This window comes from Natrix helvetica, assembly GCF_964273705.1.
Source record: "Natrix helvetica genome assembly, chromosome: 2".
Lineage (NCBI taxonomy): Eukaryota > Metazoa > Chordata > Lepidosauria > Squamata > Natricidae > Natrix > Natrix helvetica.
The window spans coordinates 260,483,653-260,507,604 of NC_138552.1; the positions used below are offsets into that span (position 1 = coordinate 260,483,653).

Genomic DNA, 23,952 nt, shown 5'->3' on the forward strand with positions numbered 1-23,952 from the left:
CGGAGCCATCGGTGGAGGGAAACGGCGGAGGTCAGGTCAGCCATCTCTGAAGCGTGGGCTTCGTCCACTGCTATTTTGAGAGTTAGTTCAGAGCATGAGAGGATTCGACGGTGGAGTTTGACGTCTCTGAGGCCGTAGATGAACTGCTTGAGCAGCGCCTCATCTAGATCAGAAAATTCACAGTTTATGGCAGCAGCCCTGAGTGTAGCCATGTAGTGACTGATAGGTTGACCTTCGGTTTGGAAACAGCAGTGGAAAAATTGTTGGCGTGTGAACCGGGAAGGAGCGGGCTCATAGTGGTTCTTGAGTTTGGCGAGGAGTTAATCCCACGGCATAGTGTGGACCGGAGTCGGTGAAGACAGCGCCCTAGCAGTAGCAAACATATTTGGCCCACAGTAATTCAAGAAAATGCCCCATTTCCTGTCGAGCGAGAGACTGGTGAGGTCATGGGCTATAAGAAAACATTCAAAACGTTCAAGGAATGCGTCCCATGCCTCAGCCTCAGGCGGAAAGGAGAGAAAATTGTAGCGGTAGCCATAGACGGCACTTGGTGGGGGTCCGTTTCACCCGTCCTCGTCACCAGTTTTAAAGCCTGAGGCGGCAATAATTGAGGAGGCGAAAGGTACAACCTAACTTTATTAACGCAAAGCTAACTGACAGGAACAAGCAACAACTGTCTCTTCTGACAGCTATTTATACATGTAGCTGTCAGACGGGGAACCAATGGGAGATGTATTCTTGTCCCGCCAGCTGGCAGGCGCTCCTGGACCAATCAGAGGCGTTTCTTCCAACGCCATCTGCTGGCCGCGCCTGGTGGAACACAACACCCTCATCCAAATCATTGATGAAGATGTTGAAGAGTACTGGGCCTAAAACAGAACCTTGGGATACTCCACTGCATACTTCCCTCCATGTAGATGCAGCTCCACTGAGGACTACAAGTTGAGTGCGATTGGTCATCCAGTTACGAATCCATCTGGTGGTGATGTTGTCTAACCTACATTCTTCTACTTTATCTAGTAGTAGGTTATGGTCTACCTTAGCAAATGCCTTATTGAAGTCCAAGTAAACTATATTGACGGCATTCCTCTGGTTCACTAATTTTGTGTTCTTAGCCCTCTCTCTCAATCCTATGAAGAAGAAGCAAGGCCAAACCATTTCTGAAAATCTTGCCAAGAAGACTGCAGGGAGTGAGAAGGGATTAACACTGACTCAAAAGTGTGTGTGGCTGGACATTACTTCCGGGATCGGATGACGACGGATGTGTTTGTCCGCCGCTTGTCTCCCCGGTGGGTCCCTTAAGGGACACAGGAGGCCTTGTAGGGGGCTCCTGCCGAAGGGCGGCTGGCCAAGGCACCCCGCATGTGGCGGCAGCCAGCTGGGGTGCTTTTCGGCTTCGCCTAGGAGCTGGGGAGCGGAGGGGGGGCGCGAGACAGCATCGCGCTGTTTGCCCTCTCGTCGGATGGCTCCGGAGGCTAAAAAAAAAGTCGGAGAAGTGCAGCTGGAGACTGAAAGTGGGGATCCTGACCGATGCTCTTGGAGGACTTAGGAGAAAAGCAACTGTCACTTTGTGAGTCTTTTGTGTTTCTGTTCTTGAAGGGAGATTAGAGGGGGGGGGGTTAACTATTCCCCCCCCTCGGACTAAGCGGCTTCGAAAATGGACCCTCGGGAAGAGAGAGGATAAAAGACTGATTTGTCATTTTGGACCTTTAATTGAAAATGACCTTCACAATTGCTGGAAACGACTCTGAACTGTTGTTTTAAAATAAAAAACTTTTGCCGACTTCTTTCCCTGCAAAAGGGAGGGCCAAGATGGCGCTCGCCCCTCTTTCTTTGTCTCTATGCAAATGAAGTCTGTCCTTTGAAGCTACTCCCAAAGAGAGAATAAAGAAAAGTGGATTGATTGTTTACTCTCCCAAAGGGAAACTGGGACCTCCTCCTGTGTATGGATTTTCTGATCTTTGGCTGACTTTTTTTCTCATTCATCTTGGCGCATTTTACTCTTGGAACTGCAAATTGGGTGCCTTTGCAATTGTTTTCCTTTGGAGACCAGCGTAGCTGCGAAACCCTCTGACATCACCTTTCTTGGCAAAGACTTGCATCTCTGAATTTAAACAAATGGCTGCAAGGAAACCCACGACCGGCAAGGCGCATTCAGCCCCATCATCCGCTGCCCCAAGCCCCACGATGCAACAGTCTAAGATCTCTTCAACGTTGCAGAAAGCAGTGGCTGGGGAGATCCAAAGGAACTATCTGTTACGGAAATGTTTAAAGAACTAATGAAGGGACAGAATGAAATGAGGGCTGAGATCAAAGAACTCAGAGTGGTTAAAGAACATATAGCTGGAAATACACAGCGAATTTTGGTGTTAGAGGACAGAGTGGTGGGGCTGGGGGAAGAAGTGAAAACAATGCATAAGGGAAACATAGATATGGAAAATTTTCAGACAAAAGTAGAATTTGAAAGAATGTCCTTTTTTCTTAGATTCCAGAACTTACCAGAAGCAGAGAACGAAAACCTTAAAGATATTATGAGTACAATCTTAGAAGACTATCTGAAGAGAGACAAAAAACAAGTATGGTGGGATATGGATCTAGTATATAGGATAAACTCAGCGTATGCTAGAAGACACAATGTTCCAAGGGAGATACATGTTAAGTTTGTCAGGAGATCCACAAGGGATGAGGTACTTGCGACCCAAAGGGAGGGACCATTGAAATGCAAAGATGAAGAGATCACCATTCTCAAACAGATCCCGAAAAAAATAAGAGACAGAAGGAGGAAATTTTCCTCCCTAGCAAAAAAATTGTATGAAAAAGGTATCTGGTTTAAATGGTTGATATCAGAGGGGATGTTAATCTTCTGGGAGGGAAATAGGATCAGAATTAATACAGTTCAGGAGGTGGAGGCCTTCATCAAAAAGAATTTTCCGCTCTCAGAGGAGGAATTGAGTGGGAGTAGTGAAAGAGACAGCAAAACACAAGATAGCAAGACTCAAGATGGGAAGGAGGGGGGCACTGAGGCTCTCTCCGGCGACAGGGAGGAAGAAGCAATATTGAAAAGGCTCAGATCACAAAAATAAAACTATTTGGAACAATAGCAGTCAGTGATATATTAGAAAATGACAAAGAGAAACATATAGGAACACAAGACTAACAATATAGAGTAAGATTTGGTTTACTGTTTTCTTTTATAATTTTGTCTGTACAATGTTATATATGTGAGTATCGTGCTGCGATCTCTACCAACAGTATGAAAGCTGCCAAAAAATTTTGTATACCTATTTACCCTCCCCTATATATTTGAAAACCAATAAAATTTTGTTTATAAAAAAAACGTGTGTGTGTCTGTGTGTGTGTGTGTGTGGCCAAAAGTGCACCCTTCTTTATTTAAGTATCCCAGTTATGGAATTTTCTTTCAAGTGGTCTCTACATTAGCTTCTTCCAGAAAACAACTGGACGCATATACGAAGACATACTTCACAGGCACCACTGATTTGCTTTTAGGTTTAACTATTGCTTTCCTTGGTATTTTTAATGAACTGTTTTTAATTCTTTTATTAATTGTTGTTAAACGTTGTTTGCTTTATTGTGTCTTATTTTAGAATTCAATGATTTAAAATAGATCTTTTAGATTTCAAATGTCAGCAGATTGTATGAGCTTCATCACAACAATTCACACACCATGTAGCTGGATTGCAGCATCCAGGTGATTCTTTAGTTTTATTTATTTATATTTAAAAGATTGATATAGTTGTCCATATTGTAATAACAATCCTGGGCTGAGCACAAAATAGTAAAACAGCAGGAGGCCTTAGATCAAAAACAAAGCAAGCATATTATGTAAAGTAAATTAAGTATGATTTGTTACCATATCAATTTTTCATATTTCATGTATCCAAAAAAGTGCCCTTCTTATAGAAAGATGGGCAGGCTTGGGGAATCAATAAGCTGTGTCAAAGTACAAAGTCAAAGAAACAACAAAACCCACAACCCAAATACAGTACCCGGGGCAGTTCAATATAGCCTGATCATAGTAGTGAAAAACCAAATGGAATATTATGGACTGATTACATCTTAATGTCATTTTAGCATTGCTCAATTCACTACTTCATTAGATCTTTTGTTATGAAGAGAAAAGCCTTCCATTTGCTCAAAGATATTCTATTATTGGAACACTGTAATTTATAAAAATAAGCAACTAGCTCAATTAGCTTTCCATGGCATCTTTTTTCAGTTTCAGTATTATGCACAATATTATCTAATTATACATAACAAAAAATGGAAATAGCCCCCCTAGACTTACAATAAGAGAATGCTTTTATTATAGTTTGAGAGCAACAACATGACCCAAATGAAACACAAAAATGTTAATTAGTATAGAAGCAATTTCATAATTACCACGTGTAGATCAAGCTGCCCAATCACTCTATAATTTGTAAATCCCTTTTGTATTTTTAGTTCACACAAGCCTTTACTGTATAAGGTAAAATGTAACTCTTCACGGTGTAGAAAATATATTTTTCTCAAATATGTACACAATAATTTTTTGTTTATCCATTCTAATTATTAGAATATATACATCAGTTACAAATGAATCTTTGAAAGGATTTTAACATTTGAACTTCAAGAGATATTGTCTGCAGCTGCAACCAACCATTGGTTAAAAACATAATTTTATGAATTGGTTCATATTTATTCTCTCATTTCTTGTACAATGATTACAGTGTTTTCTATGTTACTATGTTCCATCGAAGTGTGATTTTTCGTAATTGAAAAAAGTCATGAGTTTGTAGTGGTAATTTTGTTATATGAACAATTAGTGAAGCTTTCAAGGACTTGTGTAACTTCAAAATTTTCTACTATTTTGCTTCTTGTATGTGAATTGATTATTAAAAACTGTTAGCCTATTATTTATATCTTGTCCATGCATTTCATGTTCTTAATATTAAGAGTTATTAACAAATGTTAAGAACTCATCATGCTCTTAACTTTCAGGAAAAACAGCTTTGATTTTGATTTATTCTTTTTATATAATCAAATATACTTCAATGCAGTGGTGGGATTCAAAATTTTAAAAATTAGATAAAATTAACAAGCCAGGCCGGCTTGCTGGAAAAGCCAACTTTTTGGGCGCGTCGGAAGGACTGGAGATTGGGGATTATGCGAAGCTCCAGGGGCAGCTCATTCCAGAGGGAAGGCGCTCCCACAGAGAAGGCTTTCCCCCTGGGGGTCGCTAGCCGACACTGTCTGGCCGACGGCACCCTGAGGAGGCCAACTCTGTGGGATCACAATGGATGGTGGGAGGCTACTGGTGGCAGTAGGTGGTCTCACAGGTACCCTGGGCCTAAGCCATGGAGTGCTTTAAAGGTCATAATTAGTACCTTGAATCACACCCAGAAAACAACCGGCAACCAGTGCAGGCTGCCTAAAAGGGGTATAACATGGGAGCACCTAGGTACCCCCATGATAACCCGCGCGGCCGCATTCTGGACCAACTGAAGCCTCCGGGTGCTCTTCAAGGGCAGCCCCATGTAGAGAGCGTTGCAGTAGTCTAAGCAAGAAAGGACGAGGGCATGAGTGACTGTGCATAGAGCATCCTGATCCAGGAAGGGGCGCAACTGACGTATCAGTCGAACCTGGTAAAAGGCCCCCTTGGTCACAGCCATCAGGTGTTCTTCTAAACTAAGGTTTAGGTTATTCAAGTATGGGCACTATAGCATGGATAATGCTGAAGTTTCATGTTCATATTGCAAAGCAATTAAGAAAAACATCCATTAATATGATAATGTCACACATTCCAACTATTTTAGCAATTATTCCTTCTATTCTGATGGTGTTTGATTAGGGGCTTGTCTCCTGATCCCTGCCAACATAAATTCCACAGGATACTTTTTTGAGGAGAGTGTGTTTGGGGGAGGGCATTACTGTTCAATTAATTGAAAATCAATAAAAGTGTACAATGTAGATAGGGCTACACCTCATACGCTTGAAATGGAATGGAAGGGAAGGGAAAGGAAGGAAAGGAAATTTGTTTTTTTAATCTACAGCTTTGCTTTTTTAAAAAAAGAAAATGATTCTAACACAATGACATATGGAACTGCCTTTTATTATATTGAACTATGTGGCCTAGGACTGTCCATACTGTCTGAATCTACTTTGTCTACATTGTAGGCTCTTCTAGACCTACTTTCTGATATTTTCTGTACCTTTTCCATGTAAATGGACAATTTATTCATTATCTATCTGTTCTGTAGGGAGAACAAGGCAGACAGGAACTGAGGCAAGGCAGGATGAAGCTAACACAACCTTTATTAACAGTTTAACACGGCAAAATGTAAGGCAAACCTCGAATCAGCAAACAGCAACATTTGACAGCTGACAGGCCTTTTAAACTAGAGCTGTCAGACGCTGAACAAATAGAATGGCTGCATTCTCCCGTCAGCTGGCTGCTCGCGTATCAACCAATCAGGGGCCGGCAATGATAGTCAATGGCGTCGTAGCCTCGAGGACTTAACACTATCCATTTATCTAGCCCAGTGACAAACTATGCTAGAGGCTCAGAGGATAATCATTCCCATTTTCTAGACCCGTGATGGCGAACCTATGGCACGCGTGCCACAAGTGGCACGCGGAGCCATTTGTCAGAGCACGCGAGGCGCTGCCCTGTCAGCTAGCCAGCGCGTATGCGCGCGCTGGCCAGCTGAGTTCACCTTTTTAAAAGCTATTTTTCGCCTTCCCCAGGCTCCAGAGGCTTTATAGGAGCCTGGGGAGGGCGAAAAGAGCCTCCCCCGCCCCCTCCGGAGGCTTCAGGGAACGTCCGGAGGCTTCCCTGAAGCCTTCGGAACACTTAAAACCACCCTCCGAGCAACCCGGAAGTCACTTCCGGGTTGCTCGGAGGGTGGTTTTAAGCGCTCTGAAGGCTTCAGGGAAGCCTCGGGACGGTCCCTGAACAGGCACGAGACGTGCGTCTCCATCGCCCGGGCCCGGATCGCCTCCGCCACGCGGCGCCTCAGGCTCGGCAACCTTGCACCCGGCCTTCACATCGCTGCCGCCGCCGCTGCCACCGCCGCTAGGACCGGCTCGGCTGAAGGGAAGTCCGTCAGGCCTCGGCCGCGCCGCCCTCGCCTCCTCCTCCTCCTCCTCTAGCCGTGCCATCGCAAGGATTAAGGCGAAAGGGGGGGGGGCGGGGAAAGCGAAGAGGGCTTTGCATGATTTTTTTGCCTTCCCCAGGCTCCAGAGGCTTTATAGGAGCCTGGGGAGGGCGAAAAGAGCCTCCTCCGCCCCCCGGAGGCTTCATGGAACGTCCGGAGGCTTCCCTTACTACATCGCAAGGATTAAGGCGAAAGGGGGGGGGACGGGGAAAGCGAAGGGGGCTTTGTTGTCCTCCTTCTCCTTTCCCCCTCCTCTAGCCGCGCCATCGCAAGGATTAAGGCGAAAGGGGGGGGGCGGGGAAAGCGAAGAGGGCTTTGCATGATTTTTTTGCCTTCCCCAGGCTCCAGAGGCTTTATAGGAGCCTGGGGAGGGCGAAAAGAGCCTCCTCCGCCCCCCGGAGGCTTCATGGAACGTCCGGAGGCTTCCCTTACTACATCGCAAGGATTAAGGCGAAAGGGGGGGGGACGGGGAAAGCGAAGGGGGCTTTGTTGTCCTCCTTCTCCTTTCCCCCTCCTCTAGCCGCGCCATCGCAAGGATTAAGGCAAAAGGGGGGGGGACGGGGAAAGCGAAGGGGGCTTTGTTGTCCTCCTCCTCCTTTCCCCCTCCGGCTCGAACGTGGCGCCGGGGCCCGGCAGGCAGCGAACGAGTCGGAGCCTGCCGACTGGAGGAAGAGGGTGAGAGGCGGGTCCTGTGAACGGCGGCAGCAGTGGCGGCAAAAGTCGTAACTTGGCGGCGGGCCGCCCCGGTTGGGAGACAAAGGAGGGGAAAGGCGGCAGGCAGCCGAGTTGCGACTATTGACTCCGGCGCCACGTTTGAGCCGGAGGGGGAAAGGAGGAGGAGAAGGAGGACAACAAAGCCCCCTTCGCTTTCCCCGTCCCCCCCCTTTCGCCTTAATCCTTGCGATGGTGCTGCTAGAGGAGGAGGAGGAGGAGGCGAGGGCAGCGCGGCCGAACCCTGCCGGACTTCCCTTCGGCCGAGCCCGTCCTAGTGGCGGTGGCGGCGGCAGCGATGTGAAGGCCGGGCGCAAGGACACCGAGCCTGAGGCGCCGCGCGGCGGAGGCAATCCGGGCCCGGGCGATGGAGACGCACATCTCGTGCCTGTTCAGGGACCGTCCCGAGGCTTCCCTGAAGCCTTCAGAGCGCTTAAAACGACCATCCGAGCTCGGAGAGTGGTTTTAAGTGTTCCAAAGGCTTCAGGGAAGCCTCCGGACGTTCCCTGAAGTCTCCGGGGGGGGGGCGGGGGAGGCTCTTTTCGCCCTCCCCAGGCTCCTATAAAGCCTCTGGAGCCTGGGGAAGGCAAAAAAATCATGCAAAAATGGGCGCGTTGTGTGCGCATGCGCACTGGGGGCGCGTTGCATTATGGGTGCGGCACGCCCGCACACGACCCCCCCGCGCTCCCCCCACTTGTGGCATGCGAGCCAAAAAAGGTTCGCCATCGCTGTTCTAGACCTTTAAGCAGAGGTTCTACGATTGAATTTGGATCAGGTACTCTGATCTCTGGTATTAGCAATCCTATTCTGCTATTGTGCTTTGGCACTAACTTTTTGTTCATACCTGTGCATTTGGATCCAGGTTAAAACTTGTCATCATTTTAAAAGAGTAACCAATGCACAACATTCATTAGTGTTTATAGTACATAATCTATTTTTATCACCTTTCTTTCCAAAATTCCCAGGACGTAGCAATTTTTTTGGGTTGCACAATTAGGAATAAGGGTTGCAACATTGTTGGAAACTCTGGAGGCTGTTTCCCATTTTATTGTTAGTATAAATAGTGCAACATCTGTTCCCTGAGTGTGTGTATCATTTTGTGAAAGAAAAGACCTGGAGCCAAATTCCATTTTTGATTCATAAACACTTGTTGAAGAAAAGCCAATGGGGATCCAAGCAAACGTCAGCAAACCCACCCAAATCTCAAGCTATTCATTTTCATTCTTTGGCTTCAATTTAGAAAAACAAAACTCAAAACTCAGTATCTCTTCATCTAAGTAGAGTGGGTAGTGGCTATCTAATGCAATATTTAAAAAATCTCTTATATTGCTCTAGTTTGTTTCCCAGTACCCTTATTTACAGTGCCAGCCTTATTTAACAAAAAGTCATTTTCAAATTAATTTACACTTTTCTAAATTAAGCAGAAATTAAAATTTTTAGAGAGATTATTTACGCTAAAATAAATTGCAGTTAACACCCCAAAATTTTTCACAAATCTCAAGCTTTTGCCTTTAAATATGATTTATCAGGCCCAAACTATGTGCATTAACTCATCTTAAAACTAATACAACTACGACCCATAGTTAAATGAGAGCATAATAGGTGGTAGGCCTGTATGACCTATGAATATACAAAGTAAATATTGCCCACCATCCATAGAGGTTGATCTTAATTTGATTGACGTTGCTCAGATTCCAGCCAATCACGTCTTTTGGGGATACTATACACTATAAATTAAGGATCAATGGAACTAACTGACTCTAATCCCCAGCTCATGGCATTATTTCTAAGCTGCTTCCATGGGCCAGCCTCCTTTCCCAAGGTATCAAATATTGGTTCCACCTCTCTATGCTCCAATTCTCCACTTCTGAACTCTTGCCCTTTATTTGTTGCAGAGACTAAGGATTAATTAATTACTCATTACAGTACTACTATTAAACAATTACCATAGCAAGGATCTATTACTATTAATTAGCTGATATTCTAAGACAGGAGAGTGTGATATAAAATACATTATTTGCTTTTTGAATGTATTGTCTGAATTATGATTTTTCATTTTTAATCTTCATGCTTACCCACATAGAGGTTGCCCAGAAGACATTTCTATGAATCCCCTGTGAGAAATTCCCAGTGGATTATGTCTAATACTTTCAGAAGCCCAGCAATACATTCACTACCCTTTGTCCCATCTTCTGTCTATTATATTAAGTTTGGCCTTGCAGTTTCCTTTTGGCTAGTTTGACTGACAGCTGCTGATACATTACTTCCTTGTGAATTTCTGCAATCCACTTTTAAAGCTATCTGAATCTGTGGTCATCATGGAAACTAATTCCATATTGACAACATTATCCAAACATTTCAATGGATAACTCAATTTTTTAGCAATAACACTTCGCCTGATATACTGCTTCTTAGAGCTTTATAGCCCTCTCTAAGCGGTTTACAGAGTTAGTATATTGCTCTCAATAATCTGGAACCTCCTTTTACTAAACTTGGAAGGATGAAAGGCTGAGTCAATCCGTCAGGATTGAACTCCTGGCAGGGGGGCAGAGTCAGGTGCAATACTGCATTCTAACCACTGTATCACCACAGCTCTTTTAGTATCTGAACTATGGCTCTTTGTATTTGAAATCTCCCACTTTTCCCATACTACTTTTCTTTTTCTGTAACACAGAGGAGGTATTTTGATCAGTGCCAACTATCTTCTAGGTGGCAGACTATTCATCAGTGAGGATGTTAATCTGGGTTTTAGATTGTGGAATTCCTTAGTATATAGTGTCTTGAGCTGCAGTATAAAAATGCAGGGATATGATTCAGCGGCATGCTACAATACCAATTATATCATTTTTATTTGTACCACATCTGATTAATGTCATCCTACATTCATTTTTATCCCCTAAATTCATTATACACTATGGCCACATTTATTGCTCCAGTTTTTTTCCCCACCAAGCTGTGAAACAGCTTTCTTACCTTGGCACACATTATGATCGTTTGCCTCGTACCCAGCTGCACACTGTATCCGAGATGGTACCTGAGGTGTCCGACGGATGGGATTACCATTTCTGCTACCAGTGTCTGGTACTGTTTCTTCCTGGCCATTGTTGACAATAATCTGGGCTGTTCTGGGCAGACAGAGGTATCCTCCAAAGTGATTAACACATTTCATTCCACCTTTACATGCTTCGTGCACGATTTCACATTCATCAATATCTGTGATCAGTAATGACAAAAAGAAAAGCAGTTGTTAATCAGAGTGAGCTCTGTGTTATTTGCCATGATTAATAATCTGAAGTAAACAGTAGTGTTCAGGAAATGATCAATAGTTAGAATAAAAAGTGGACTGATGAATGAACAAATATGAAATTAAGCCAGCATCACATGACAAGTTCACGTTCCTTTTTAGAGGGATATGTCTACGGTTTTGAACAGGTAATATTAGAAGCCCTACATATAATGTAATACAGAAGACAGGCGATGCATTTTGATTTTGAGTTCACTCTTAAAATATATATTTGATTTTGTAAGTACAGGTCTGGTTATCTGCAGAAACCCCCCTCCCTGTCCCGGGTCTCCATTTGTCTCTGTCCGACTAAACCTGGCAAGATGGATATGTTTTGGATCCCTTCTATGAGACAAGTCACCTTGTGGGATCCAAGAAGCAGATCCTCTCTATCAAGTGCTTTCCCTTTGGAACAGCATATGCTCTGAGATTAAGATGATCCTGACCCTGTCAGTCTTTCATAAGACCTTGAAAACATGACTTCCACCATATAAGCCTATTTTGCAATGATTTGGAATATATTTGAAGTGTGGTCTCGGTTTTGCTGTGTGTAATGTGCTTCTGTTTTTGTTTTATTATATTTTCTTTTAATGTTTTTAATCCTCCCTTAGCTAACAAGTTCCTATGCACGAGTTGGGCAGCCATATAAATTATTTAAATAAATCATTCATATCAAATATGACAGGACTGATGAACTGTTCAGCCTCGTGTATGCATTTTATAAAATTTTACACTTGTATGAACCAAAGAGAACAACCCTTGTGGATCATTCTCATTGGATCAAAAAATTAAAAAACATATCAGGAGGTGACCCAAAACACAGACAATTGGGACAACTACTGCTATTAAAGATATAACTCCAAATTTGCATATATGAAAACCTCTACATTTCCCCCATTGTTTTCTCTATAAAAAGCTTCCACTGGGGAAACTACAGAGGAAATTTTACTATGCAAGATCTGGCTTCTAAGTACTTCTGACAGATATGAAAATATTAATGCACACCCAAATGTACCTTTGCATCGCTGCATGATGGGGTCCCATTCATAACCATCTGTGCATTGCTGCATAGAAAACAAAAAATGAAGAAAAATAGATTAAATGCAATGGTGTTAAGCCACAAAATGATTGATGAACTGGCATATTTCCATTTATCACAACTATATATTACTGCTACATAGGAGTGGCTCCAGAGTTTGAAAGAATTATTTCACAGCAATTAACAAAACATTATCACTGTGGAATTCTCAATTCAATCTTTTTATACTCCATGAATCTCTTTTAACATCTAGGCTGCTGCATGATCTTCCTGAAATTTTGTTGATAATACTTACAAGACCCTTTGATTTATTTATTTGAAGAATCAAAGATTAATCTATCATTAATGCACCATGTAATTATTTCCTAGGTAGTTCAGTATTTTAATATTTTTTTACAATATCTTATTTCTTACTTAAACCTCCCATCTAAGTCAGAACCATGTAGCACTTAACCTAGACCAGCCTCCTAGATTTGAATGGCAGAAGGAATTTTTACCTAGAAAAAGCCCCAGGTTTCAATTTCTGCTTTCTCCATTTTAAAGATGCCACAGAGACTACAGTATATTACTTTAGAATATATTCTCCCACCTGGCATCCTCCTCCATCCAATGTTGGATGACATCTTCCCAAATTGCGATATTAGTAGGGAATCTTGTATCTTTAAGAAGTATCTCATAGTTATCAAATAATAAAACTAATGAGAATTGAAATCCATTCACAAAGATGGCAGCAGATTGGGAAAACTGGCTTAAAAGAATAAGCATATTTTCAAGTCCCTGACAGAACTTTTCACTAACTTGGATGGATTTGGTGTTATCACTGACTTATATTTCATCCCAGCATGTACACAAAATTTGCTTTGTTCTCTATAAAACAAATGTTTTAAAATAGCATTGCCTTAAAGGAGCTTTCTACATATCTGTGCCATACACTAAACTATATTGCAGTTCTTCTTATCCTTTGATACATTGGAGCTGCAGTCCAAATTTCTGGAGGACACAAGGAATCTGCATTAAGATGTATTGTACTAGGGCACTTAAAGTTTAAACCAGCATTCTGAATTATCTCTGGAACTAACTACTGAAATAATAACTATCTAGTAAAACTGAGATTTAGATACAGAATTATTTTCTAGCAGGTTTTTCCACACCCTCTCCTTGAAAATCACAGATTCTCTGAATGAATAAAAAGCAATATTTTTGAAAACTCTCTACATACTAAGTTTTTTTCTCTTTTCTTCTCTCTTGTTAAAATATAATCTTTACCGTGAATGTGATAGTTTCATCAGCTTCTTGTGAGTGTCCTGTAGCAAGGAGCAGAGCAGCAAGGACAGCAAAGATGACCATGATGAATCTAAAAAAAAAATAGCATTCATTTTTTTAAAAAAAATATTTGATATATACTCATATAAACATATCGGGTATATCTGAAGACATCTCTACACTTTCCCTGTTGTGTTTGGCTACAAGTACCCTAAAGGTATAGGTCAGGTCAGCCCTATAACTAAGGCAGAATATCAGCAAATAGCCTGTGCCTGTAAAGATGAAGTGAGGGAAGCTAAGGCTCACAATGAAGAAAAGCTTGCCACAAAAGTAAAAAATAACAAAAAAAAGCTTCTTCCAACATGTTAAAAACAAGAAAAAAGTTAAGGAAACAATTGGTCCCTTGCTGGGAGAAAGTGGCAAGAAGGTGACAAACAACAGGGAGAAAGCAGAACTATTTAACTCATTTTTTGCATCTGTCTTTACACAAAGGGATAAAACAGTCCAACCTATCAAAAACAGCACCACACAAATCAGATTAGGAACACAAGTTGAAATAGGGAAGAAAATGGTAAGTGAGCACCTGTCGACTCTAGACAAGTTCAAATCACCAGGACAGGACGGATTACAGCCCAGGGTTCTGAAGGAACTGTCAGATGAGATTTCAGAACCACTGAACTACATCTTTCAGAGATCCCGGAGCACCGGGGAACTGCTAGAGGTTTGGAAAAGAGCTGATCTGGTTCCCATCTTCAAAAAAGGAAAAAAAATAGACCTAGGAATCTACAGACCTATCAGCCTGACCTCAATTCCAGGAAAGATTCTAGAAAAAATAATCAAGCAACGAATTAGAGAACACCTAGAAGCAAACAAAGTAATAGCCAAAAGCCAACATGGGTTTGTCAAAAACAAACAGACTAAGCTTATTGCATTCTTTGACAAAGTGACAAAATTAGTGGACCAGAGGAATGCCGTCAATATAGTTTACTTGGACTATAGTAAGCCATTTGATAAAGTAGACCATAACCTACTCCTAGATAAAGTAGAAGAATGTGGGTTAGACAGCATCACCACCAGATGGATTTGTAACTGGCTGACCAACCACACTCAACGTGTAGTCTTCAATGGAACTGCATCTAAATGGAGGGAAGTATGCAGTGGAGTACCCCAAGGTTCTGTTTTAGGCCCAGTACTCTTCAACATCTTCATCAATGATTTGGATGAGGGAATAAATGGGGAACTCATCAAATTTGCAGATGACACCAAGCTGGCAGGAATAGCTAACACTCCTGAAGATAGGCTTAAGATACAGAAGGATCTTGACAAACTTGAACATTGGGCACTATCTAATAAAATGAAATTCAATGATGAGAAGAGTAAGGTTCTACATTTAGGCAAGAAAAACGAAACGCACAGGTACAGTATAGGTGGTACCTTGCTCAATAGTAGTAACTGTGAGAGGGATCTTGGAGTCCTACTGGACAACCATTTAAACATGAGCCAGCAGTGTGCAGCAGCTGCCAAAAAAGCCAACACAGTTCTAAGCTACATAAACAGAGGGATAGAATCGAGATCACGTGAAGTGTTAATGCCACTTTATAATGCTTTGGTAAGGCCACATTTGGAATACTGCATTCAGTTTTGGTCGCCACGATGTAGAAAAGATGTGGAGACTCTAGAAAGAGTGCAGAGAAGAGCAACACAGATGATTAGAGGACTGGAGACTAAAACATATGAAGAACAGTTGCAGGAACTGGGTATGTCTAGTTTAATGAAAAGAAGGACTAGGGGAGACGTGATAGCAGTGTTCCAATATCTCAGGGGTTCCCACAAAGAAGAGGTAGTCAAACTATTCTCCAAGGCACCTGAGTGTAGAACAAGAGGCAATGAGTGGAAACTAATCAAGGAGAGAAGCCACTTAGAACTGAGGAAGAATTTCTTGATAGTTAGAATAATTAATCAGTGGAACAGCTTGCCTCCAGAAGTTGTGAATGCCCCAACACTGGAAGTCTTTAAGAAGATGCTGGATGGCCATTTGTCTGAAATGGTATAGGGTTTCCTGCCTAGGCAGGGGGTTGGACTAGAAGACCTCCAAGGTCCCTTCCAACTCTGCTATTGTATTGTATTGTATAAAAGACTGTTCAATCCTGAATGTTCAATCCTCTACCTACATGAAAACCAAGGTTCATGGAGAAAGGTTCTAGTTTTCTACATGCTGATAATTATCAGAACATTCAATTGTGCAATTTCCCCAGACACGATTTTACCATTAAGATCTATGTCACAAGAAGAAAGAGCATGGCTAAAAGCACCCTTCTGAATCCAGGTTTTGCAAAGAAAAAAGAAAAAACACCCTTCAGCTAGCTTATTTGATGTCCAGTCACAGGCAAAAGAACCCCCACCCTGTCCACTAATTATATTTAAGTGCACAATATTCATAATGCTGCTGCCAAATAGCATCCATTTGCTAAACAAATTAAAAGGTGATCCACTTCATTGTTAACATTACTAAGATACACACACAGATATAATGTTCAAATGACCTGCTCCATCACTGATGTGCTCCATCAGATATGACATGCTCCATCACAAGAGGTTTTTAAGAAGAGATTGGACAGCCATTTGTCTGAAATGAAATAGGGTCTCCTGCTTGAGCAGGGGGTTGGATTATACGACCTCCAAGATCCCTTCTAACTCTGTTATTCTACTGCTCAAATATTGAGAGATTCTATGAAACTTCCTCCAAGATAGAGGACAGAGCAAACCTACTTGGATAAATTAAGGGGAAGGGTCCCAAAGTATAAAGCCCTAAATGAAGTTGGCTTTAGTATATTTCCAGAACTAGAAATAAAAACATGACCATTATAATAAAACAAAACAGATTGTGCCCAATATATTATTTAAAGCAACATTATTTATGTAACCGCAAAGCACTTTTGTGAAATCCAGATATTTTAAAGAGTTCGTTTATTTTTTAAAAATTACAGAAACAAATTAAACACCTGGAATCATTCTACATATGGTATTATAAGTGCTGTAATTAAATATCAAATATAAACAAGCACAGAATAACAACCCAAAGAACAAAAATGAAATCAATCATTTAATCTTTTGTTGGCCAAAAGCTTTCAGTACTATTAAGGAAACTTTCTGGGTTTTAATATAAGCCATACTAGCTCAACTAGTGACTTTGGGCCAGTCCAAAGTAGCTCACAGGGTTGTGGTTGCAGAAAAATTAGGAAGAGGGAACACCTTAAACACCTAAATGTAAAGTAGGGTATAAAATAAAATAATGACAATAAAATAAAATACCTTTCCACTGATCACATTGGGACTTATTTCCCAATACATATAAGTAGGATTGCAGTGTGGAACTACTTAAAAAAGATCTAATCAGAGAGAAAATCATAACTTTGTGAGGCCTAATTGCTTTGAAAACTCAAGCTCTGTGTTTACTAAAATCCCACCTTTGAATACTGTTATAAAATTTGTCTCTGTCTTCACTGGCAATTGAAAGTTGAGAGTCAAGAATAAATAAATGGCTTACATAAGAAAAGAGACACAGGAGACACACATTTTAAATCAATGCCACCCAGCTGGCATTGAGGCTTTAGCACGTAACAGGACTAAGTACTCCTTACTGGCATTGCCAAAGAAGACTGAAGTGCCATGGGACGAGCAAGGCAGGGGTGAAAAAAAAATCAAGAGGTACAATAAAAGGGTTTCAATTGCAAGGTTGCAGTCACTCTCTTAATGTTTTCAAATAAATATGTAATTAATAACATCTCCCTGGCTTTTTCGCTTTTCAGGACACACTAGCTTTGCCCTCTGAGACAATTTCAGCATGTTGTGCATACTGTACAGAGCCATTAGGCTGTTTCTCCTCTTTGGAGTGTCTTTTCCACTGACAATCCATTCTTCCAGCAGAGTTAAAAAGCTCATATGCTTGCCTTGGTGGGCAGATAATGGATACAATACTGGTTTTCCTGCCATCGATCTCATTTTCTCTCATTCCCAGGACATAGCAAGGCTTTATGGGATTTTTAAAAATTATCTTTACCAAATCCAGTTTTCTTCTTCCTATTCTAGTGCAGGGACTGCTTTTGGGATGAACAAACACCATTTCACACAACTCTACCAATATATAGCATACTACAGATTGCATTTGCCACAATCAATCAAAGTTGCAATTACTTTAAATTACCCTGACTCACAGAAAAACTGATTAAAATATTAAGAAAGTGATCTGGATATGCACTAACAATAAGAGCAGTTTCTACATTTGATTCTTACCATAGGTGGTATTCAGCAGTTCGGAGAACTGGTAAATATCACCTCTGACTCCCCCCCCCCCTTTCTATTCTCTGCCTCCCGAGTCCCAGCTGATCGGGAGGAAATGGGGATTTTGCAGTATCCTTCCCCTGCCACGCCCACTAAGCCATGCCACACCCACAGAACCAGTAGTTAAAAAATCGAATCCCACCACTGATTCTTACTCTGTACTGACTGTATCATTTTGAAATAAAGGTGTGGATTAACATGATAGGTAGTGATTCCATACTTGATTTTCTGAGAGTAAAAGCCATTGAACCGAGCAAAACTAACCAAGCAAAACTGACTTCTTAGTAGAGAGGTGCTACTGCATTGTGAATATCCCTTGGTGAAGAAATATTTAGTTGCCCAAGTGTCTACTGTAAATGTACATGAAATAACTAGCACCTTAGGGGTGCTGTGGCTCAGTGGCTAAGACGCTGAGCTTGTGGATCAGAAAGGTCAACAGTTCAGCAGTTCGAATCCCTAGCGCTGCGAAATGGAATGAGCTCCCATTACTTGTCCCAGCTTCTGCCAACCTAGCACTTCAAAAGCATGTAAAAATGCAAGTAGAAAAATAGGAACTACCTTTGGTGGGAAGGTAAAAGTGTTCCATGTGCCTTTGGTGTTTTGTCATGCCGGCCACATGACCATGGAGACGTCTTCGGATAGTCCTGGCTCTTCAACTTTGAAATGGAGATGAGCACCGCCCCCTATAATCGGGAATGACTAGCACATATGTGCAAGGGGAACCTTTACCTTTACCTTAAGAGACTATTAGCATATAAAGTTGTGTTTCTCAATCACAGGGATTTGAAGATGTGTGGACTTCAACTCCCAGAATTCTTTAGAGAACGTGCTGGCTGGGAAATTCTGGGAATTGTAGTCCATCGACTTTCAAGTTGTTGAGATTGAGGAACACTGATGAAAAGATAAAGCAATAAAACATGTCTTCCCTTCCTTTAGTTTCAAAAAATTGGTTAGCAGGGTGAATAGTAGCAGTGATGGCAGATCTACTCTGTATGACAGGGGTGTCCAAACTTGGGAACTTTAAGACTTGTGGACTTCAACTCCCAGAATTCCCCAGCCAGCCATGCTGGCTGGGGAATTCTGGGAATTGAAGTCCACAAGTCTTAAAGTTCCCAAGTTTGGACACCCCTGCTGTATGAGCACATTCCTTCAATGTGTGCAGCAGTTTGAATGAACTATATAAAATGCACCAAACTGCTTTTCTCTCTGGAAAAAAGAAGGGAGGGACATTTCAAGCAACACATATAAATAAAACTTCATGAAAAAATGATTCTTTTTCTGTTCATGAGCTTCAAAGTATTTGACACCATCTGGAATTAAAGCCTGAACTTCTGAATTGCTATGGAATTGGATTAAAAAACATATGATCTCACCATCACATCTCCATACCAACTCTTCAGATGTAACATAGAATTGGAAACAAAACTAAGGGTTTTTAAAAGAAGGATGTGTAAAACTAAGGGGGGATCCACCCTCTTGCTTTCCCCCCATTTATATATCATTGATCACTCAGGCAGATGTTGGAACAAGCCTGTTTCTAAATGACTCAAATATTAACTGTTTGCTTATATGCAGATGTTTTGGTCCTGTTACAGGAACAGGCAACAGCCCAGGATTAGGAAGTGGTGTCATTTCATGCCTTAGGGATTTACTTTCTGATTTCATGAAACAGTTTTTTCATCCAAAGGTCATTTCTCATTGACTTCAGCTACTTTCTACCATCCAAGTTGAGCCACCGCCAATAATTGTTTGTAAATAGCAACAGGCCCTCTGGCAAAATTCCGTTGTGTTTCTTATGTATTGACTCCCATATGCAAGCAAAACTGCAGGAAATATTTAAGTGGAGACCTTTAATTGTTGATAATGAGAATCAGGGAGAAGAAGAGGGATAAAAGAATCATATTTCTTGTATGGCTCTTCCAGAGTTGATGGGTAGAAACAGTGTTGGCATCATTCAGGGGCATCTTTTTTCAGGGCAGAATGAAAACAAGATGGCGTCGAAGTCCTCCCTGCACATAAAAAAGGTTTCAATCCTACTGGCACCATCCTGATATTTTTATCATCTCCCTGAGAAACACTGAATAGCACACAAATGATGGGCAACCAAAACATCCACAAATGGGGAAAGTCATCTAGTTCAAAAACACTTAGAGAACATTTACCCCCCTTGCTCCAAATTTTACTGAAGCAAAAAATACCATTTGCAGGAGGGGAGCCAACAAAGGAAATTATGCCAGGAGCCAAAGATACCACTAGAAATAGGAAGCTGGCATGCTATAGTGCAGGGGTGGCGAACAAGTTCGACAAAAAGAGCCAAAATTTTAAACTGTGAGAGTCAGAGAGCCACACCACGCAGTGACCTGCCAAAACAGACCCGGAAGCAATGTTCCCTCTAATTTTTTTTCGATGTGAGCAGAAAAGTATAGTGTTTGAGCGGCACATTTTCATGCCTGAGCACCCGAATTTTTTTCACAGATGTCACCTAAGACAACAACGAAATCAGTATTATTTGAAACTCAAAGTTATGTTTCTTCAAGGTACCCGCTTAATTCAAAGTGTTATATAATATCAGTATCACTTAACAACGCTCCTGCTTAGCAACCAAAATGTTGGCTCAGAAACTCTGGCATTTGAAGCACGCAACTCTTAAAGATGTCAAGTTACAAGACCCTTGCACCCCTAACCCTTTAGGGAAAAAAACCCCCAGGGGTCTTCAAACCTGACAGCTTTAACACTTGTGGACTTCAACTCCCAGAATTCCTCCTCCAGTCATGTTGCAGCGACGTCATCTGCGTGGATCTGCTCCATCTTTGCTTTCTTCATTGTGGGCAGGGCTTCTGCTGAAGATGCCGACGAGTACGAGTTGCCACCAGAATAACTGCTGCTACCTCCTCCTCCTCCTCCTCCAACAGAATCACCAGATTTGCTCCTGAGCTCAGCGCTGGGTTACCTCTGCCCCCTCCCCCTCCTCCGTGCTTTTGAGGAGCCATGAGGCTTTTTTTCCCCTGCTCCCCCCCGCCTTCCTACTGGCTCCTGCAGCCTCATGGCTCCTCAAAAGCACGGCGGAGGAGGAGGAGGGGGCAGGGGTAACCCAGCGCTGACTGAGCTCAGCTGCTCCGAGCGGAGGGGAGGCGCCGCTGCCACGCGCGGAGATGCCGGCTGGAGCTTTGGCGGCTTCATCTCAGCCGCAGCGCCAGGCGGCAAATCCGGCAGTGCTGCCTGTTAGAGGAGGAGGAGGAGGAGGTGGCAGCAGTTCTTCCGGTGGCGGTGGGGGCTTTGGGGCTTCACAACTAGCCTCAGTCGCCCCGTGCTCCTCAAAGCAAGTCTGGGGAAGTCTTTTGCAGGCGGCCCGTTCTAGCTGCCTGCAAAGGACCTCCCCAGCTTCCGAAAGGGAGCGCGCGATCCGAGCCACAGTATACAAAATAATGATAAGAGGCAAAGAGCCTCATTCATTTTGGCCGGGAGCCGCATGCGGCTCGAGAGCCGCGTGTTCGCCACCCCTGCTATAGTGCAAAGCTTCAGCCCCTTACTGCTGGAAGACTTGTTCTATGGCTTTCAATTAGTTAATTACTCAATAAACTGAAAAGTTGATACTTATAATTACATATTTGTTTACAGATACAGACCATGTATGGATCATTATAATGAAAGATATGTAAAACAAAACATACAGTAGAGAGATTTGTTTGTTTGTTTGTGTATGTGTGTGTGTATGTGATGGACTAGAGCTACTACTATATAAGGGGTGCAAAAAGTTTTGTTTTTCTGGTGTCTTTCTGTGATCACTCAGATTGGATGGTGGAGAAAATATCATCAAGACAATTAATAGGTGATTCCAGTCATTAAATATGCAGCTAAAATGGTGGATTGGGTACAAGGAGAACTAAAACAGAAAAAAGACAATAAATCATATCCTTCATCATGTTGACAGATGCTACTTACCAAGGAAAATTGTGGGGTGGAATGTTGCAAGTACACCAAGCAGCCCCATGGAACAGGCGCGCAATTTGGGCGTCCTCCTAGATGCCCGGCTGTCCATGGATGACCATGTAACAGCCGTGGCAAGGGGGGCGTTCCACCAGGTCCGCCTGGTGTGCCAATTGCGCCCCTTATTGACGTCTCGCCTGGACTACTGCAATGCTCTCTACATGGGGCTTCCCTTGAGATGCACTCGGAGACTACAGTTGGTTCAGAATGCGGCCGCGCGGGTGATTATGGGGAGGACTAGGTTCTCCCATGTAACACCTCTCCTGTGCGAGCTGCACTGGCTTCCTGTGGTCTATCAGGTGCGTTTCAAGGTTTTGATCACGATCTTTAAAGCGCTCCATGGCATAGGACCTAGTTATTTGCGGGATCGCATCCTGCCCCATACATCCCTACGACCAATCCGCTCACACAGAGAGGGTCTTCTCCGGGTGCCGTCCGCTAAACAGTGTCGGGGGGCGGCGCCCAGGAGCAGGGCCTTCTCTGTGATGGGCCCAGCCCTGTGGAATGACCTCCCCCGTGACATCAGGATTACTTCCGATCTCCGCTCCTTCCGTGTAAAGCTCAAGACCCACCTCTTTCAATTATCTGGCCTGGCTCAACCATAGTTTATCCTCCTCCTGACAGTCCTTTTTAAATTGTATTTTATCATGGGATATTTTAATGGCTAATTTTAATTTTCTATTATTATTATTAATCTGATATATGTTTTGATTACTACCTCCTCCATGTATGTATATGTATGTATATGTATGTATCTGTATGTCTATATGTATGTATGTATATTTTTAGTGTACGCCGCCCCGAGTCCCTTGTGGAGAGGGAGCGGCTAACAAATTAAAAATTTGAAATTTGAAATTTGAGTTGATAAGAAGAAAAAAGAGAATTGGAAGAACATCTGAAGGAAAGTGAAGAAGATGCACTGAAACTAATATACCACGAAGAAAACAATACCAGGCAAAACTGATAGCAGTAAGACCTGGCAATAGCTAAGAACAGGGGAGTTGAAGAAAGAAACAGAGGGACTAGTTCTAGCTGCCAAGAAAAAGCCTTAAGCGCATATAAAGCCAGATTTGAGAAGACAGCACAGACAGCAAATGCCACCTGTCCAATGAAGCTGAAGAAACTGCAGACCACCTAGTTAGCTGCTGCAAGAAGATTGTACACTCTGACCACAAATAATAATGGCATGACAAAGTAGCAACAATGGTGCATCGGAAGATCCGCAAGAAACATCATTTGCAGGCAAGCAAGAACTAGGGGGACCACAAAGTAGAGAAAGTAACAGAAAATGAAGAAGCTGGAAAGTGCTGGGAATTTAGAATTCCAATAGGCAGGCACCTGCCATATAACACTCCAGACTTAATATCTGTTGATAAGAAAGACAAAAAAGTCTGGATAGTGATGTTGCAGTTCCCGGAGATAACAGAATAGGAGAGAGAACTGGAGAAAATCATAAAATGCAAAGACCTAGAAATAGAAGTAGAACGACTGTGGCAAAAGAAAACAAAGAGCGTATCAATAATAATAGGTGCCTTGGGTGTATTCCTAAAACATCTGGACCACCACTTGGACACCATCAGCATTGATAAACTCACTCCCAGTCAATTGCAAAAGGCATCTTTATTTAGAATAGCTTACCTCCTGCAATGATACTTTTAACTCCATCAAACATTTGCCTATCCCAGGTCCAAGGGAAGGACGTGATGGGCGGATAAAAATGCCAGAACCAGTCTAAACATCTGGCTGATTGTTAATGAATCATAATAATAATAATATATACATTTCTTCCCCTGGTCTTGAACCACATTAATCCAAGGTCTTGATTAAAAGTCTCCACTGAGCTTATTAGAGGCAGACTTAGAGAAAGGGGAAGAACGGATCAATTTTGTTTTCTGCCTACAGATTCAATAGGGAGTGGAGGAAACCACCATATAATCTTGACATTGTTAAACATGACCCCAAAGAAATTTTCTCCCAGAAAAGAAAGGAGAACTTGCCTAATTGTAGCAAACAATATGCTAAGAGAAAAACTGTCATTTTGGCATATTGCTGCTGCTATAATCAAGAAGGACTCTTGATTAAGAACCACTGTTTATACGTACGTCTTGCCATATGGCAGGTAAAGCTATCTTCAGGTTCTCCAGAGATTGACAGAATCTCTTGGGATGGTATAT

The 23,952-nt window shown here is 42.3% G+C and overlaps 1 protein-coding gene across 1 annotated transcript in view; it reads right to left on the reverse strand.

The window, feature by feature from the left end:
• EFEMP1 (EGF containing fibulin extracellular matrix protein 1) overlaps window positions 1–23,952 on the reverse strand; it is a gene marked incomplete at its 3' end in the record, with an annotated part of 61,457 nt that overhangs the window by 32,062 nt on the left and 5,443 nt on the right. Inside the window, exons 2-4 of the mRNA XM_081943105.1 lie at window positions 13,454–13,541; window positions 12,164–12,212; window positions 10,839–11,078 (exon numbers count right to left, since the gene is read on the reverse strand). Coding sequence (XP_081799231.1) covers window positions 10,839–11,078; window positions 12,164–12,212; window positions 13,454–13,534 — 370 coding nt within the window. The 5' untranslated portion in view covers window positions 13,535–13,541. The remainder of the gene's footprint in view (window positions 1–10,838; window positions 11,079–12,163; window positions 12,213–13,453; window positions 13,542–23,952) is intronic.